Here is a 20,220-nt window from a genome sequence, read left to right on the forward strand (position 1 = left end):
TGTGCAGAGAGCGCAGCGGTGTTCCTTACCTTCTCCAGGCGATCCAGCGATGATCTATCATTGCTGTGATCGCCGCCGAGACACCCGCCGCTCCGTCCATCGCTCATCTGACTTCCTGGTTCCGTTCCCTGCACCGCAATGGTGCATGGGAGCGGAACTGGGAGGGAAATTCAAATCTGCTGAGCGACAGCGATAGCGGCAGCGACACAGAGTTGATCGCAGATCAGAGCGACAGTGAATCGTGGGGAGATTTATCATCTGGATCTGACACTGAGACTGATCCAGAAAGTGACGCCGCCGATGATCCCGCACCTGACCTGAGTGATGTGCGCACTTGGTGCCCTATAGACAGCGATGCGGACCAGGCAGCGCCCCCGAGGTTCCGATTTACTGGATCTTCTGGGATGAAGGTTGATGTGGAGGCCGACAACCCTCTGGCGTACCTGAAACTTTTTCTATCTGAGGAGGTAATTTTAAAAATTGTGACGGAGATCAATCGCTACCACGATCAGCAATCTGCTACGCTGCGTGGCAGATTTTCCAGATCCAGAAAATGGGAACCGGTCACTGAGGAGGACATCTGGAATTTTATGGGACTCATCATCCTTCAGGGGGTGGTGGGCAAACCGCTCCAGAAATGGTACTGGACCACCAATAAGATGCTGGCCACTCCATTTTTTGGCACTGTGATGTCCGAGTATCGTTTTTCACTAATTATGAAAAACTTACACTTCGCCAACAACGAAGAATTTGACGAGGCCACGCATCCTGCGCCAAAGCTTAAAAAAATCTGGGAGGTGTGCCAGATGATTGTCGCCAACTTTCAGCGGACCTATGTGCCAGAAAGGGATGTCTGTGTGGACGAAAGTCTGATGGCCTACAAGGGATCCAATTTATTGCGTCCAAAAGAGCGCGCTTTGGCATAACATTTTATATGCTCTGTGAATCTTCCACCGGATATATATGGAATGCGGTAATTTACACCGGGAAAGGTACCAAATTCGATCCCAGGTACAACCGCTATGGGATAGCCACATCGTCTGTCCTTTTACTGCTGGACCCATTACTGAACCAGGGATACTGCGTGACAACGGACAATTTTTATACGTCACCGGAACTTTATGAGGTTTTGCTACTCAATAAAACGGATGGGTATGGTACCGTTAGGCCAAACCGGCGTGACATGCCATCTACGTTTGGCAAGAAGAAATTAAAAAAAGGAGAGATGGTTGCCTTTCAAAAGGGTAAAATGATGACAATACGCTGGCGAGACAAAAAGGACGTGTGTCTCATGAGCACCGTGCACAGCACCTCCACTACCATGGTCAGCACAAAATACGGAAAAGATATGCTGAAACCACAAGTCGTGATCGACTATAACCACACAATGGGAGGTGTCGACCGAGCCGATCAGGCAATGACATTTTACCCGGCGATGCGAAAACAACAAAAGAAGTACTATAAAAAGATTTTCAGGCATCTCCTTGAACAATGTCTTTGGAACGCTTATATTCTTTATAAAGAAAACATGAACATACCTCTTGTTCATTCTGACTTTATATGGAAGGTGGCTGAGCAGATCTTTATCAATCACCCAACGCCATCAGTATCTGCTAACAGACCCGGACGACGCTCTGTTGACGTTGGGAATCCAGAACGCCTGACAGGTCGTCATTTTGTAGAATTTGTACCGCCAACCGCACGAAAGTTAGCGCCTACCAGGATGTGCGTCGTTTGCTGCTCCAAGAGGGATGAAAATGGGAAAAAAGTCCGAAAAGAATCAAGGTACTATTGCCCAGATTGCAATGTCGGACTTTGTCTAGTTCCCTGTGTATTGAATTTCTTTCTTTGACTAATTTCTTTATTTTTCATTGCTTTATTGAATAAAATTATATTATTGATTAATTATAATTCATGTGTTTGTGTTTCAAATTTATCACATCTGGAATGTCTACTAGAGTCTTGTTTTGGTCAGGTTTAAGTAAGTAATTACTAAGAATTGCAGGCCTATAATACATATCACCAAATTTCCATGAAAAAAATTGTACCGCTTTCGGTACGTAATTCCAGACAGAATCATACCGCCAGGGAGTTTAATATTAAGGGATAAGCTGAGGACAGTGGTCGAGCAGACATAGAAGGCTGGTAACATCTGATCTACACTAGTCAAGCAACCAGAAGGAACCATGGTGAATTAGACAAATGGAAATCCCAACCTATCAGGCTGAACAAGAGATATAAAAACGTGTATGGCATCAGGACGTCTCTGTGTGTTTCAATACTACATGTCTGCAGCTGCCAACTTTTTTGTAAATTTAGAAAGCCCCTGGGCTTGAGGAGACAAAGCGTATCTGTTTGGAATTTGTGCTCCTGGAGGTGATTTAGGTTTTTAAAGTAATAGGTTACATTATCTATAATACATCTATAGCCTTGTAGCACTCCTCCTCTTGGGGAGATCCCCTAAGCAGTGTGAAAGTCACAGGGTTGGGTTTGGTTGTGTTTGGGAAGGTAGCGACTGGGAAACCAGATACAATTTGCACAGTGTATAGCTAGCTTTAAAGCGTAACTCCACTTTTGTTGAGAAAAAAACATTCCTCTGGGTGATCTATGTACATTGCAAGGATTATAACAACCTTTGTTGCAGATTCCTACCTTTTGTTATTCTGAAGAAATCCCTCTGTTTCTCTGTGGCTCTGTACTGAGTGGGCCAGATTCACATAGAGATACGACAGTGTATCTCCTGATACACCGTCATTACTCTGAGTTGTGCCGGTCGTATCTATGCGACTGATTCATAGAATCAGTTACTCATAGATATGCCTAAGATCCGACAGGTGTAACTGTGTTACACCGTCGGATCTTAGGCTGCAATTCCAGGCTGGCCGCTAGGTGGCGTTTCCCTTTATTTACGCAACGATTATGCAAATGAGGAGATACGCCGATTCCGAAACGAACCACTGCCCGGCGCTTTTTTTTTTTTACGTCGTTTGCGTTCGGCTTTTTCCGGCGTATAGTTACCCCTGCTTCTATGAGGCGCAGCCAATGTTAAGTATGACCGTCGTTCCCGCGACGAAATTTGAATTTTTTACGTCGTTTGCGTAATTCTGGATTGACAGCACTGATTCTCTTGCTAAAACCCTCTCACTGTGAGCTGCAGTGTCTGGGAGGGGAGCATAGACACGCATCAAGAGGTATTTGACCCATTCAAAGAAAAGTAAATATTCACATACAGTAGCAACTTGATTTTGAACTTGATTAGACTGCTATACAAGAGTCTTTAGTTGTCATTAAATGGGTATCTAAGGACAAAACTTTTTTCATTTTGCATAGAGTGGGGAATGGTTCTTTTGTTTACTTCCTGTCATGTAGACAAAAGTCACCAGAGAGGTTGAATGTCCCTTGCGGTTACAAAATGGTGATAGGATTCTCATAATTCTCAACTGTATTCGAAACTCAAAAAAAAAAATACTTTATGTATAGTTAAGAGAGAAAGCTAGCGCAAAATATGAAAGTCACACAGCATTATTAAAAAGTAAACATATAATACTATTTTAGTAAAGGTACATTATGCTTTCCCTTTAAAACTGATCCTCCTCTAATTCAAGCAGTAGGATGAAAAGAGCATTGTGTGTCCTAAAATGTATTCACCCTGATCTTTCATTGTGGATGTTTTTGCATGTTTGCACGTTCCCTAAATGTGTTTTTTTTTTAATTCCCCTGCTGTATTTTATAGCCTCATAATTTCCCACCCACGGTGCTGGAACTTTATAAATTGAACCCCTCCCGGCGTGTCGTCCTATAGACATTGTGCATCTTCAGTGTTAGCACTCACAACGCTTCTTAATAATCTGGAACAAACAGCAGAGCAACACCCCACCTCTCTCTGTTCCCTATTGTGCCATATTAACCTACTCGCTCTCAGAGAGGCACAGCCAGCAAAGCCTTCTGGAGTGGTGCCATCAAGTTCCTCCAGCCAGGAGGCAGTTAATGTGGCTTTGCTTCCAGTATCCAAAAGAACAACCTTGAAAGCAGCGGAAACTTTGTAACAAAACAGCCTGAGAGCCGATCCGGAGTCCCATTCTTCCACCTAACGAAGTGTGACGCGAGTGCGGACTCCCCGTGGACACTGAAAGGGTCAAACCAACTTTTCCAGAAGAAGCCCTTCATCTACTCCCTATATATTTGCTTCCATTGCTGCCAGGCCCAATAGAGCAATGGGTTAATTAATTATGTATCATGCTGCCCACTGATGGGTGATTAATAGATCATATAACTAACTTTTGTGCCTAGGGCGGATGACCCTCGACCCTCGCCATGATCTGAATGGATGACAAATGCTGGGAAATCTCCCACTGTCACCAGTACAAATGTGACTTGGCTACCATTGTATTTTGGAGGTATCAATCCCACTAACCCTTCCCTGAGACAAAAAAACAAGATGCAAGAATGGTGAGAGTCATGCAATGTTTATGAGTGAACTAAAAAAATTCACAAACGTCTGAAACATAAGCCAAGATTTAAGGCTATTACAATTTTAAGTACTTTCCCGCATTAATTACTACTCAGGCAAGCATATCTAAATTCCTATCATGTATAAGAACAAGGCTGCTTGCAATTTAGAGGTGTGCCCTTAAATTACTGCTGTTTGGTTGTTTCTTACATAGTGATAAGCATCTTTCAAGCATGCACCCATAAACAGTATTTAAGCCTTTAAAGTGACTCTGAGCTTTGCCTCTTTTTTCTCTTTACATACACTTAAAGATGAACTCCAGACACAAAAAAAAATCATTTAAATATTTTCCTCAACCGCCACAAAGTATTTAAATCAACTTTGTGTTTGCCAATTGCCTTTGCAAGCTCAGTTTTCAAAGAGAAGTATGGGCTTCCCCCCCCCCCTAAAAAAAATTATACCCACCTAGATGCATTTAGCATTGATCTGATGCTGCATCTCTCCCATGCCGCCTTGACACTGAGAACTGAGCGATCAAACACTGCTGATCTCTCAGTTCTCCCCTCTGCCCTGAGAGCCATGACTGTCAGTCACCGGCTCTCTGCTTTGCCTCTACAGTGGTCACTGGAGTGCTGAACTGTCCAGGGGGCAGAAGAGACTGGCTCAGTCTCCCAGCGGGAAGATGAACATGGCATTGGGGTGAAGGGGTTCTTAGTACATTTGTACAGTATGCATTGGGTTTGGGGACTAATATTTTCCTGGATTAACCCAAATATACAATGCTAGGTTACCCAGCTTACAATAAGTGCCCCCCAAGGTGTGTGTAACATTGTACAGGGAGTCCCTGAGCAAAAGAAAATAAGTAATATGAGCATAGGGACAGCATGACAGGGTGGACAGTAGGACAGTGAGCAAGGTTATAATGTTAGGGAAGTTAGGGCTCTTTAAGGCAGAGGGTTGTGGCTTGAGGCTGGGAGGGGTCCCGGGAAGTTAAGGGGGAGGGGTGATCAGCGAGGGGACAGTTGGGAGTTGCAAGGCAGAAAAAGCTTCCCACCCGCCCTCCCTATGGTTTGTGGTTTTCCAATGCGACTGTCATGGCAGCCTGGCAGTGGTGGGTTCTTGGAGGCAGAGAAAAATTCTGAATTTTAAAATGGTGGTATGGGGTTATTGGGTACATTCCGAGGGGGTTAATATAAAAATGTAGGTCACTGTGGATAATGAGGATGGTCTCTGAGCCAGTGTGTTGCGGCTGGAGGCCTAAGCTTAAAGGGTTACTAAAGGAATTTTTTTTCTTTAAAATAACAAACATGTTATACTTACCTCCACTGTGCAGTTCGAATCCACGTCTTCTGGGGCCCCTTGACGCCTGTCTCTGGTCCTCCCCGCAATTACTCACCACAGTCATGCGAGAGAGCTTGCATGGTGGTCAGTAATTGTGGGCGCGCTCCCGTGATACAGCGAGCGGCCATAGCCACTCACTGTATCACTCGGCCCCGCCCCTCGGCGCGCCATGTCATTGGATGTGATTGACAGCAGCGCCATCCGCTCTAGCCAATCAGCGGCCAGGCTGAGCGGCCCTCGCACAGTTTAAAACATTTGGAATGACAAGGTCTTGTAAATATCTTTATAGTAACCATTATAACCTAATAACCAGCAAATTGGCATTCTAGGTCCTGATACTGTAAACAATGTAGTGCCTATCACTACTGTTCACTGCTCATATGCCCAAACTATACATAGCAGAATGTGGATGTTGAGGGAACTTCTAGTTCATCATGGGAATTTGTTTTACTGTTTCACATGCTATGACTTTCTAAAAATAAATAAAGAATAGTTTTATGAATGTCCTCAGTTTTACATTTTTACACAAGCCTCTCTCTGGTAGAAGCTTGAACACCATAATTTTTGATTTCAAGTAAAGATTTATGTAGTTACATTGGGTTATGTTATGTGGTTAATTTGAATGCAGTTGATGCTCTGCAGTGTTCTTCTTTAATCCCATATAATAACTCTTCAATCTCTTGATGGATAGAGATGTTATGGCCTATGATGTGTACATATTAACTCACCACCTCCGTTCTTATAGCAGAGATAAGGAAATCTCCAAACATTCCCGAGACCAATAATTTCACCGGCAACGGACAAGACAAACTCGACTTTATTGCTCCATTGCCCTCGTTCCTGCATCTTTTCCTTCGAACCAATGCTCTCCGAATGGGTGCACAGGGCGTCTGACTTCTCGGCTCCATTCCAGGCTTCCACACAGTCCTTCCTACCCATCACCCTGCGGGTTAAACAAGAGGGCCGTTATTCTTGATCAGCCTCCCTGCTCCACCATGACGTCAGTGGGGACAGAAGTAATATGGATTGAATTGAATCATTCATCAGTGGCAGAGAACGTTTACTGCTGCATACTAGATAATGGGAGAGGACACTATACATTGTGACTGGGACATATAAAGAACAACTTACACATACTGAGATAATATGGGAAAAAAACTTTTAGAGCATATTTGTTAAAGTGTATCACAAGCCAAACCGTATTGGAACTTTAGATACACTCCAAAATGTTATAGTTGGCATAGAATTATAGAGTTATAGAATGTAAGAAATATAAAATATATATATATATATATATATATATATATATATATATATATATATATATATATATATATATAAATAGTTTTATATATACAGTATCTCACAAAAGTGAGTACACCCCTCATATTGTTTTAAATATTGTATTATATCTTTTCATGTGACAACACCGAGGAAATTACAATTTGCTACAATGTACAGTGTAGCTTGTATAACAGGATCAATTTGCGGCCCCTTAAAATAACTCAACACACATTGACTCAACTGAACTCATAACTCAAAACACAAGCCATTAATGTCTAAGGGCCAAATCCACAAAGATCGTGCCTAACTTAATTTTTTCCATTTAAGTTACACTGCCTTAAAATTTCTACCTAAGTGCCCGATCCACAAAGCACTTACCTAGAAATTTTGGGCTGTGTAACTTAAATTCCGCCGGCGCAAGGCGTTCCTATTGTAATGGGGGCGATTCCCATTTAAATTAGGCGCGTTCCCGCGCCGGCCATACTGCGCATGCTCGAGACGTCATTTTGCCAACGTGCATAGCGCGAAATTACGTTAGGTCGAGCTTTGTGGATTGCGACGGGTCAATAAAGTTGCGTCGGGAAAAAAAAAAGATACGGCGGGAAAAAAAAAATTCAAAATTAAAAAAAAATCGCGTCGCTGGACAGAAAGGTCTGCTTTTACATGGTGTACTAACTTTACACCTTGTAAAAGCAGCCCTAATTTTGCGTATGCAAACTAAAACTTCTCATCTAAGCTCATCTCTTCACCACACACAGCCACAAAGGCAGGAGAATTCTTGTTGAGCCGTGTATTAGTTGCTCCGGCAAACACACTTAGACCAAATTTTAATGGTTCAAAGAATTTCGGGCAAAATGGTCGGCCCTTGCGCATGTTCACTTTATCAAATCTGGCCCTCTTTGAAAAAAGTTTGGACACCCCTGATTTAGAAGAACAATCAATCTTACAATCCATCTTCAAGGCATTTTATGGTCCGAGTCAATTCAACCCAGAGAGATCTATCCTTTTTGGTGGTGGCCCAGTCATATCAACTGTGGCACCGTTATAAAGATAAATTTGACTTGATCTCTACCACCCCCCCCCCCATGCATCTTTTATAGGAGACCCCCGCTTTACCTCAGCTTTTTGGAATAGCAGCTCTTTCTATATATGGAAACAACACAATCTCACTACCTTGAAATCCCTATCCCTGAATAATAATTTTCGCCCTTTTTCAGACGTCTGTGAACTATATAATATCCCAATTTCAGAATTACCCCATTATACTCAAATTGAAAAATTCTACCAAAAATAATTTTCTCTATCACTACAACCCCCTTATTCCCAATTTAAATCTGCATCCCTTCGCAGAGAGATAGGGGATCGATCTCTTGTATTCACTGCAGTTTAAATGAACCTTCTCTCCCAGAAAAATTAATAGGTCAGGTCAGTGTGGTCAGGTCAGTGTGGTCAGGTCAGTGTGGTCAGGTCAGTGATTGTGTATGTAGGTTAGGTCAGTGATTGTATATGTAGGTCAGGTCAGTGTATGCAATGCAGGTCAGGTCAGTGTATGCAATGCAGGTCAGGTCAGTGTCGTGTATGCAGGTTAGGTCAGTGTATGCAATGCAGGTCAGTGTAGTCAGGCCAGTTTAGTCAGGTCAGTGTAGTGTATGCAGGTCAGGTCAGTGTAGTCAGGACAGGTCAGTGTTAGTGTATGCAGGTTATGTCAGTGTGTACTGACACATACACACACTCACATAGGTCTGGGTATGTGTCAGGTAGGTCACCCTGCGCCACTCCACCGGCCGCGCTCGCAACCATTATTCTTTGACTAGAGTCGCCCCCTAATCTCCATGCAGGGCGCCGGACTTATAGGTTTCTATAAGGGTTTTTTTAAGCACATGATTAAAGCCTGGGGCTCCCATTGGCTTCAAAAAAGGCTGGGCTCTGCCCTCCGAATCCACCCATTTGTGACATTAACCAATCAATATTCGCTATTGTCTTCCGACTTCTCCTTCCGGCCAATCAGGACAGGAAGCGGATCTTAAGACCCGGATTAGCCGGGAGAAGAAGCCGGGGGAAGGCCGAGACCTGGAGGGGTTAAGTGCGGTCCTGGTGGAGGAGTTTGGTTACCGCCCCTCCCCCCATAAAATGGAGCACCAGCTGCCACTGATTTTATATATATATATATATATATATATTATATATATATATATATATATATATATATATATATATATATATAATGTATTTATTGCATAATTTACATATGCATATTTTAATTGTAAATTAAGGCTCTGAGCTCTAATGGTGATGTCTCCTCACTATAACTCACTATAAAAATGGGGGACTGGCCCTCCCAGAAATAAAAAGATATTACCACGCTGCAATACTAGCAAATGGGTACATTTATATACTAAAAAAAAATGGGTACAAATGGAAGACACATTAAGTAAGACACAACTACACAAAAATATTTGGCTACCTCCTAAATATAGGACACTTGATATAGGCACCCACACCATAACAAAGAACGTATTTAAAATTTGGGACACAATGGACAGGCGTGAAAAATGGGAATACAATTCCCCCCTAATCCCACTAGCTGGCACACATTTTTTTATACCAGAAAATAGGACACAGATGGGAAAACAATTAGGAGCCATACAGCTCAGGGATATCACTACACAAGGTAAAATAAGACCAAAACAAGATTTAAGAATAGCGGAGGGGGATCAACAGTTGAGTGAATGGGAATATTTTCAGTTAAAGCACTTTATTAACACTTTACCACAGCCAATTAGGGATGGCAAAACACTAAACTCGATGGAGAGACTTTGTAGTATAGAAAAACCACTGAAACACGGTATTTCGCAAATATACAAAATACTAACAGATCTAGAAACGCAGGGAACATTGAAGTGTATAGAAAAATGGGGACAAGATATGGGTAGAAAACTGGAAGAAGCAGACATGATAGGGGCAGTATTCAACTATGCTTCTGACAATTGAAGCAAATTATAAGTGCATGGTACGTTGGCACTTGACGCCAGAGAGAATGAGTAAAATCCACACAAATAACTCTCCGTTATGCTGGAGGAATTGCAAACAAAAAGGAATGACCATGCATATTTGGTCCGATTGCCCGAGAATACGAGAGTACTGGGAGGAGATACTGGGGTACATAGAAGAAATAACTGGGGAAAAGATCCCACAAAATCCTCTGACATGTCTATTTCATGATACTAATAAAACAAAAAAACAATATGAAAAAACTTTGGTCCCGGTCTTGCTCAATGCGGCAAATGGATTAATTCCAAAAAAGTGGTTACCCCCGACGAGACCATCTATAAAAGAATGGATATATTGAGTAGATCATATATCAGAAATGGAATACCTTGGCCACGCGGAGCTAGGGAGGGACGAAAGATATAGGCCTCGTACACACGGCCGAGGAACTCGACGTGCCAAACACATCGAGTTCCTCGGCCAGTTCAGCACTGAAGCCGCCGAGGAGCTCGGCGGGACGAGAGCTCCCATAGAACAACGAGGAAATAGAGAACATGTTCTCTATTTCCTCGTCGAGCTCCTCGTCAGCTTCCTCGGCCGAAAGTGTACACACGGCCAGTTTCCTCGGCAGAATTCAGCCAGAAACTCGGTCGGAAGCTGAATTCTGCCGAGGAAACTGGTCGTGTGTACGGGGCAATAGTGTAATATGGGATAAATGGAGAGCTTTTAAAACATCAGAAATATTTGCGCAGGGAATGACTGAAACAGACAGATGAAAAATGTGAAGCTTAAGGTGAGGGAGACAGATCGGGGGGGGGGGGGGGGGGGAGGGTCTTAGCGGGAATTTTCTAAAACGTTTTTTATATACGGAAATGTATTTGGCTGTTCCTTAATGGAAGTGAAATGGCCAATACGATTGGAATTTTGATAAAATAAAATAAATAAAGACCAAAAGCAAACCACGAATGATGCGAAACCTGAGAGACGATGAAGAAATCACTAAAAGAATAGTAAAGAGGGAGTTGAACTGGAAGATCATTGGAAAATGTACTTGTAATGAAGTTGGGTCAAAGATTTGTAATACTTTTCTGCTTGGTCAAAGTTAGTAAAATGTCTATAAACAATTCTCACACCTCAAAAAATGGTTGTGTCTATGTTTCCTTACATAAGGTTGCCCATTTGCACAGTTTAGTCCTTTCAGACAGCATAGGTTGTTCAGTGTGAATCAATTTGTGAAGAATTGCTTTTTGGTTGCTGCCAAGGATATGATTGATAAAAGCTTTTTACTACCCACAACAATTTTAGCAATTTGTAAAGCCAAGGTACCAAAGATTACCTACTTAGAAGATGTCATCCAATGATCTGTAGCATATTAGGCGATGGTTTTCCAGAAATGTTTTGAATGGAGTTAAATCACCAAATGTAATGTAGAAAGTGGTAATCAATCCTTGCATAAGGTTATTCCTTAAAAATGCATGTCGGTAAAAGAAAAGTGCATGTCGGCCCTATGGCTTTTTTGACCAGTTCCTGCCCACGTTGTAGCTGAAAGATGGCTACAGCGCCTCTTTCCAGTTTAGAGAAGATGTCCATGGATGTAATCTTATGTGCGCACTCCCTGGGGTACACATCGGGTGTGCTCTGTGACCACTGTGTCCTTTGGACACAACTGATCACAATTTGTGGTAAGGGGGCAATCACAGTGGCTCTCTCTTTACCATGTGATCAGCTGTGTCCAATCACATCTGGTCACTTGTAAAAAGACTTGCCGATTATCGGCATTCCTTTCCTCACACTGTGTCTGTGTGAGGAAAGGATCATTGCTTCTTATCTTAGATATTGGTCACCCTTTGAATCCACTCAATCATGGTTGGAACAGTGGGACTATTCCACTTCATTGGAAACCTTTGGCTGCATTGAAGTGGTGTGAAAGGGAACTTTTTTTATATTGTTTTGTGTGCATTGGAGAAATATTAAGCAAAATTAAGAAGATATCTTTAATTAGCTTTTTAACATCTTACCAAAAATGGTGAAGAACTAGGCAGTCCCACCATACATGTTGTTAGGTTCCCCCCATCCTACATGCTCTCTGGCACAGAGCAGTCACCAAAGGGTAAATGTTAGTCACTCACCAAGTTGAGTTCACTTAAAGGGGTTGTAAAGGTTTCAATATATATATTTTTTTAAAACAAACATGTCATACTTACCTCCACTCTGCAGTTTGTTTTCCCAAAGAGTGGCCCCGATCGTCCTCTTCTGGGGTCCCACGGTGGCTCTCGCGGCTCCTCCCCACAAGAGCTAACCCCCTCTGGGAAGCTCTCGCCAGAGGGTGTTCGTTTGCGGGCGTGCTCCCTTGCTCCCATACAATCGGCGTCCATAGCCGCTAATTGTATGGCTCGCCCCCCCCCCCCCCGGCGGCCACGTCATTGGATGTGATTGACAGCAGCAGGAGCCAATGGCTGCGCTGTTATCAATCATCCAATGAAGAGCTGACAAGAGCTGGGGGAAAGCAACCCGGTATAGCACGAATGGAGATTCGGGGCTCAGGCAAATAAAACGGGGGCTCAGGGGGAGGGGGGGCGTTGACTGCAAGGTGTTTTTTCACCTTAATGCATAGGATGCATTAAGGTGAAAAAACACAACACTTTACAACCACTTTAACTTATTTTATTAATTTGTATTGATGATTTACATTATTGGACAGAAACTTTCCTTTCTGTTTGAGAGGCGTTAAAAAGGCCCCTCAAACGCCTATACACAAGATACAATAGACAGTGATGTTCACACTAAGCGTTAGTGTCACATCGCTTCAAAATTGAAGCCTCATGTCGAGTCAGGGGGCATTTGAAGCCTTTTGACGCTTCCCATTCAAGTCTATGGTAAAGCTTTGCAAATGCTCTGGCAGGCAGTTGCGGAGCGTTTAAGATTACCGGTAGTTTATTTACTATAATGGAATAGGCATTTGTGGAGCAGTTTTAACGCTCATCAAACGCTTAAAATCTGCCCATGGGGCGTTTGGAAGCATCTTTAACTCCTCATTAATGCTTGTAAAATGCCTGTCTAATGCCCATACTAAAGCTCATTGACGCCTGTCTGACGCCCATACTAATGCCATACAAACGCCTTTAGGAAAGTTTGTGGCGCAATAGAAATTTAGTCAAGTGTGAACAAGCCCTTAATATGAACATACATTGTTTTTTGTGTCATACATATGATTTTGTAAAAGTGAAAGCACCGTTCTACATGGAGACCCCTGTTTGTGTGCTCTCATGTATATACACCAGCACACAAAGGGCCCTGGTGTTCAGCGAGGGGCCTTTTACACTCTCCAGAATGTATTGGTATCTATGGGAATTTCTTCTATCCCATTCTTTGAAGACATTGCATCGACAGCCTATTTTGTCGCCAAGATGGCAGCTATCCTTGTCTCCGGAAGTTGTCATTGCGGAGACCGTATATGACTCGGCAGCACATGATGCTGTTCTGACGCAGCAAGGCATGACGTTGATCATTTGCGCATATGCAGTACATAGGGACGCTGAGGATAATGGCTGGCGCCATTTTATCTCCCGTCCACTATGTGTACGTGTCTGTGCAGCCAGGGGCGGACTGACCATTTGGGCTCTCTGGCACTGCCGTAGGGCCCCATGCCACTAGGGGGCCCCATCAGGGTTGCTAGCCTTAGTAAAACCAGGGACAGTATGTAATCTGTGTTTTTTAAAAAATCCCAAGATTATAGCTGCCCCGCCTCTCCAGTGCCTTACTATAATGTGAATATATGTGTGTGTATGTATGCTGTGCATAAGCGTATAATGTGTGGACCCAAAAATCTCCTATTGCCTGGGGGCCCCATAATCTCCTTTTGCCCGGGGGCCCCATAATCTCCTATTGCCCAGGGGCCCCATGAGTTGTCAGTCCGCCCCTGTGTGCAGCCAAGTAACATCACACAGCAGGCGGCGGACTAGACCCCTTGGGAGTTTGTTTGCAACTGGACAGTCTAAACAAAAAAGGCATACAGTGATTTTACAAGTAAGTATTCTTTCTGGTTGTTTGATTTCACTGGATCAACTATTGATCGACTCTTTGAGAGGAATATTATTTAGGTTGATCCAGTTTCCCATGGAATGGACATTGATTATCTTCCCAGGGATTCATTTGTTTTTCCTCTTTTTTTCTTTTGTCTTATATAGTGTAAGAACTTTGCCCCTTTTTTTTGGTTCCACAAGGTTGGATATTATCCAACGGTCCTTGTATGTAACGAAGTACATATAACACAGATGATCTATGGTTCTCTCTGTAGTCAAAGGAGTGCTTTCACTAAGAGCAGAGCTTTTTTTCTCAGAAAATAGGTGCAGGAACTCAACCATGACCCGTTCAGATTTCACAAACAGTAGAAGGGTCTTAAAGGGGCATTAAATACCAGAATTGTATTACATACAGAGTGCAGAGTTCAGGGGGTTACAAGGCTGCCACTTGTATACACAGAAACCAGATTTCTGTGTTTACAAGTGATTGTGGTGAGCAGGCACCAAAGGGTCTGAGCCAGAGGTGGTGGAACTGAGTTCCCCCAAGTTCCCCCTGAAAAAAAGCCCTGACTAAGGCCTCGTACACACGGCCGAGGAACTCGACGTGCCAAACACGTCGAGTTCCTCGGCCAGTTCAGCCCTGAAGCCGCCGAGGACCTCGGCGGGAGGAGAGCTCCCATAGAACAACGAGGAAATAGAGAACATGTTCTCTATTTCCTCGCCGAGGTCCTCGTCGGCTTCCTCGGCCGAAAGTGTACACACGGCCAGTTTCCTCGGCAGAATTCAGCCAGAAACTCGGTCGGAAGCTGAATTCTGCCGAGGAAACTGGTCGTGTGTACGGGGCCTAAGAGTGTTTACATTGTAAGTTTATGTGTAATGTATTCATATACATATGCAATACTTAGAAGTTATAAACATTGATTTAAAGTGACATTATCCTATATTTCAAAAGTGGTATTGATCCCCGAAGAAGATTTTGTTTATATTTGTACATTTCAAAACGCGTTGGATACCCCCATCTACTACATACCATCGGAATTCTCATCAATGGAGGAACAGCAAGTAGCTGGGGATTATTTCAAATTTGTATTTGCATTCATGCAGTGTGATGATACAATGTTGGTATACCATGTTTATATTGTCGACAGATTTTTACCACCATTTCTACAATTTAAATCTATATGGAAATAAATATTTTTCTTTTAAATAATACAAATTTATTTTTTCCTAAGTGCCGGTTCACACAGGAGCAACCCCACTTACAGCGCGATTTTGCAAGGCGACTTGGAGCAACTTACAACACGACTTAAAGTTGCCTCCAGAACAGGCAACTTTTGCTGTGGCCAATCACAGAATAATCAGCTTTGTGGGAGGGAGGGGTTTGCCTGAGTAAACTATTTTCTTTTCCTGTAAAGTTGCTTCAGTTAAGACAGTGGTCCGACTTTGGAGGCAACCTATTGAAATCAATGGGTACAAGTTGCCTACAAGTCGCCTTGAAGTAGTACAGAAACCTTTTCTGAAGTCGGAGCGACTTCAGTAATGTGCATTGAGACGGCTCTCATTCACTTCAATTGAATTTCTCATGTCGCGCGACTTGGGTTGACTTGGGGCGACACAAGTCACGATAGTGTGAACCGCCACTAAATTGCCTTTAAAATTCCAATTCAGAGGTTTTTTTTCCAAAAATGTTAGTCACTCCATGATAAAAATTAAGTTCCCTGTAGTGTCTGTTTGTAAAAGCAGGTTCACCAATTCACCATATGATCTGTAGCATATTGGGCAATGGTTTTGCAGAACTGTTTTAACTTTGGGCAAGCCTAATAAGCGGTAGGCATTCGTAGACTTGTGGCCACATTTGAAACATTTAGGAGATTTAAGAATTTCTTTTTATAATTGTAACTACTGTCTGCCCTGGGGAAACCTTTCATAAAAAAACACACATTTGGTGTAAACAGAAATAGGCGGAAGTTCACATATTCAGTAATTTACTTCATTCTGTCCATCTGTTTGTGATCTATGGAATCCCCACATGATTCACTCCTGTACTGACAGTGTGCCAAAGGCTTACAAACAACCAAATCTTCTCCAGATGTGTGCAATTCAGGAAGAGGTTCCCGTCCTGTCATACTGAAAAAACGTTACCCACGCTCAACTGGTCTGTTACTACATAGATTGCTAAGGGCTGGAGTGTGTGCTCCCAAGGCATCCATCCAAGAAATTAGCTGGCAACCCGGTATGGTTCAAGTTTTAAATTCTTTAAAAGGCTACATTAAACGTGGCACAAAATAGCTAACATGTTTCGTCCATAACGGCAGAGGATTCATAAAAATGAAAAATCACAGCTTTTATATTTACAAAGAGGTCTGCTCCACAATCAATAAGTTAAGAAGACAGATCCCAATTAAACAAGATTAACATTATAAAAACAGGAAAACACCCAGTTATATACAGCAACTCTCAGTGTTCCTCCACAGAGGGCTAACTATTAGTAGGGGCATTCAGAATAACCTCCAACACTTAGTACCTGATTCAGGTAAGGTGTACTCCAGACTGAAAAGTCCCAGCCAGGCTTGCATGGTTGAAGATGTAATAATCAAAGGACTACATCTCCAGTTTCTCTACCATAGCTAATTGAAATAGTACAAAAAGTCCCAGCATGCTTAACATATAATACCTAAAGAGGTTTTTTTAGTGCTCTCCGCAAGGATCTCCGAACTATGGCCCTCCAGCTGTTGCGGAACTACATGTCCCATTAGGCATTGTAAATCTCTGCCATTCACAGACATGACTAGGTATGATGGTAATTGTTGTTCCTGAACAACTGGAGGGCCATAGTTTGGAGACCCCTGCTAGAGCATATACATTTAAGAACAGTCAGGGATGGCAGCACCATTCTATACTGACAGCTACCTGTTAAAGGGCAAAATCACTTTAAATGACACTACCAGTTGTGAGTCCCTTAGCTTGCAGCATTTCTAGCGTGCAAACTTTTCTTTGACTGGCTGTCACATGGTCAGGTTATTTCAGTATTTTATTGCAGAATTACCAATATTGTAGACTGCACTGTATGACTGTTTCCTCATGTTGTAAGAGCAGAGAGAGCAAGGTGCGCAGCAAGGCGACCTCCACGAGTGGGGTTATTAACCTTCTACAATGAACAGATTCCAGGGCTGGGCTGATACACACTACTGATATAAATGCACTACACTCTGTTCATAGATTTGGTTATTTCTTTCTGAGGGCACATTTTTCTGCAGCACCTTTAACTGTCTGCGGGTAGGTGCTACATTCTCCTGCTGTCTAAGAGTTACCCCTCTTCAGTTTCTAACAGTACCTGACAGTGTCCATAGACATCAGGTGGCAGTCAGCCCCGCTGGTATACTCTGATCACTGAAAGAGCTTTCTTATAAATGACTTTTTGATAAATATGTACAATCAGATTGGCTGAGCATGCATGTTTATTCATAGTTACATAGTTAGGTTGAAAAAAGATCATCTGGTTCAACCAATAAAAATAAAATAAAAAAATCATACAATCCCATATACACAATCCTTTAACCACAGTTGATCCAGAGGCGAAAAACCCCAGCAAAGCATGATCCAATTTGCTACAGCAGGGGAAATTTGTTTTGTTCCTGATCCCCGAGAGACAATCGGGTTATCCCAGGATCAACTTTAACCTATAAATGTCAGTACCCAGTTATATTATGTACATTACAGAAAAAATCCAGGGCTTCTTTAAAGCAATCTACTGAGCTGGCTAGAACCACCTCCGGAGGGAGTCTATTCCACAGTTGTACTCTTCCTAGTATGTATGATACATGCATATTTTTTGCACCAAAGTGCATAACTTTACATTTATCAACATTAAACCTAATTTGTTGCCCAATTAAACAGGTCAGCTTGTAAGTTGGAGACATCTTGTAAGGACGTTATTCCACTGCATAGCTTGGTGCCATCTGCAAAGACTGAAATGGTACTTTTAATCCCAGACCCTATATCATTTATAAAGATATTTAAATGTAAGGGTCCCGACTCCCAACACTGAACCTTGGGGTACACCACTGATAACCTTTGACCATTCAGAGTAAGAATCATTAACCACTACTCTCTGAATTCTGTCTTTTATCCATTTACAAACTGATCTTTCCAAGCTTGTAGACTTTCCCTTACACATTAGCCGTGTGTGGGGAACTGTGTCAAATGCTTTTGCAAAATCCAAGTATACCACGTCCACAGCCAACCCTTTGTCCAAGGTTTAACTTACCTCCTCATACAAAGAAATCAGGTTTGTTTGACAACTTCTGTTTTTCATGAACCCATGCTGTCTGTTGCTTAAAATATTTTTTTCCAGCAAGAACTCGTCTATGTGGTCTTTTATTAAACTCTCCAATATCTTCCAGACTTTAGAAGTTAAACTAACAGGTCTATAGTTACTTGATAAAGACTTTGATCCCCTTTTAAATATGGGCACCACATTGACCTTAAACCAATCCAGTGGTACCATTCCAGTCATATTTTTTGACTGGAAGTCCCTAAAATTACAAACAACGGCTTTGAAATCACAGAGCTCAATTCTTTTAGGATCCGTGGGAGGATGCCATCTGGTCCAGGTGCTTTATCCAGCTTTATTCTGTCTAAATATTTTTGGACCATATCACATTTGAGACATGTCAATACCATCCCCATTATAGACATGATATTGAGGAGCATTTCCTGGTGCGCATTTGTGAGTGAGGCAGAGGGTCTTGAATGTGACCCGATTCTTTATGGCTAGCCAGTGGAGGGACCTCAAGACCGGGGAGATTGGTTCCCACAATTTTTTACCTGTTACCAGTCTGGCTGCAGTGTTCTGAACGACTTGTAGATGCAAAATCTGGTATTTGGGTAGTCCTAAGTAGAGGGCGTTCACATAGTCGAGTTGGGAATTGATGATTGTTCCAACCACTACTGATGTATCCTCTTCCGGGATGAAGGATCTACGCAGCAGGCAGAGAAGATGGTGAGAACCGCTGACTACTGCTCCTATTTGTGCATCCATCGTCATGTCATGTCTGAGTCAAAGATGACTCCAAGGCTTTTGACTTTGTTGCTTGGGTTGATGGTTTGTCCAAGGATGGTGGGTGGTGTCCATGTGGTCCTAGAGTTAGATTTCCGATTTGCGTGAGGGATAAGAAGTTCTGTTTTGGATCCATTGAGTTTTAAGGGAGCTTTCCGTCATCCAATTATCGATCAGAATGAGGCATTTTCCGAGTTCATGATATTGGTCTTTTTTGTTGGTGATTCGAAAGTAAAGTTGCATGTCATCAGCATAAGAGTGGTAGCGCAGGTCCTGTTTGCTGATGATTTTGAGGAGTGGGCGGATGTAGATGTTGAAGAGTACAGGCAAAAGGGGTGATCCTTGAGGGACTCCACATGTAATGGTCCATGATTCTGACGTGAAGCCTTCTAGTTTCACTGTATGCGATCAATTTTCTAGGAGGGATGCGAACCACGGTAGGGCAGAGTTTCGAGACTCCGGATACTTCTTTGAGTCGAGTGAGCAGGGTGTTGTGGTCTACCGTGTTAAAAGTTGCACTGAGGTCCAGCAGCACTAGGAGACAGGATTCTCCATCATCTGCTGCTTCAAGGGCATCATCCCATATCTTGAGGAGTGTCGTTTCTGTCCCGTGGCCTGGGCGGAAACCTGATTGAAGCGGGTCTAGGAGTTTGTGGGCGTCCAGATGGGGTTGTAGCTGTTGTACTACTGCTTTCTCCATGATCTTGGAGATGGTGTTAAGGCTTGTTACCGATCTGCGATGGTTTGAGTCTTTTGGGTCAAGGTTGGGTTTCTTTAGGAGGGGTTTAATAATGCTTTGCTTGAGGGAGCTCGGAACAAAGCCTTCTTTGAACAATTGGTTTATGATGTGAGTTATGGTTGGTGCCAAGATGCGGGTACATTCTTTCAAGAGTTTTGTAGAAATGATGTCATTAGGTGAAGTGTTGTCTTGGAGACTTCTGATGATGTTTTTGGTGGTGTCGATGGTAATTGGGACCAGCGGAAAAATACGTTGATGGCAGACTATTTGTGTTGATTTCTTCTGTCTGAATGGGGTTGGTTGTTTTTTTCTGTTGAATTATAACACATTTTTTTTA

At 42.7% G+C, this 20,220-nt stretch overlaps 1 protein-coding gene across 2 annotated transcripts in view; it reads right to left on the minus strand.

Moving 5' to 3' along the window:
* The window catches only part of LOC120932691 (sodium- and chloride-dependent betaine transporter-like), a 111,661-nt gene that overhangs the window by 59,485 nt on the left and 31,956 nt on the right, over nucleotides 1-20,220 (minus strand). For both annotated transcript variants that reach the window (XM_040345253.1, XM_040345254.1), the window contains exon 2: nucleotides 6,520-6,734. In XM_040345253.1, the coding sequence (XP_040201187.1) occupies nucleotides 6,520-6,734 (215 nt within the window). The remainder of the gene's footprint in view (nucleotides 1-6,519; nucleotides 6,735-20,220) is intronic.

Source organism: Rana temporaria, chromosome 3 (assembly GCF_905171775.1).
Source record: "Rana temporaria chromosome 3, aRanTem1.1, whole genome shotgun sequence".
NCBI lineage: Eukaryota > Metazoa > Chordata > Amphibia > Anura > Ranidae > Rana > Rana temporaria.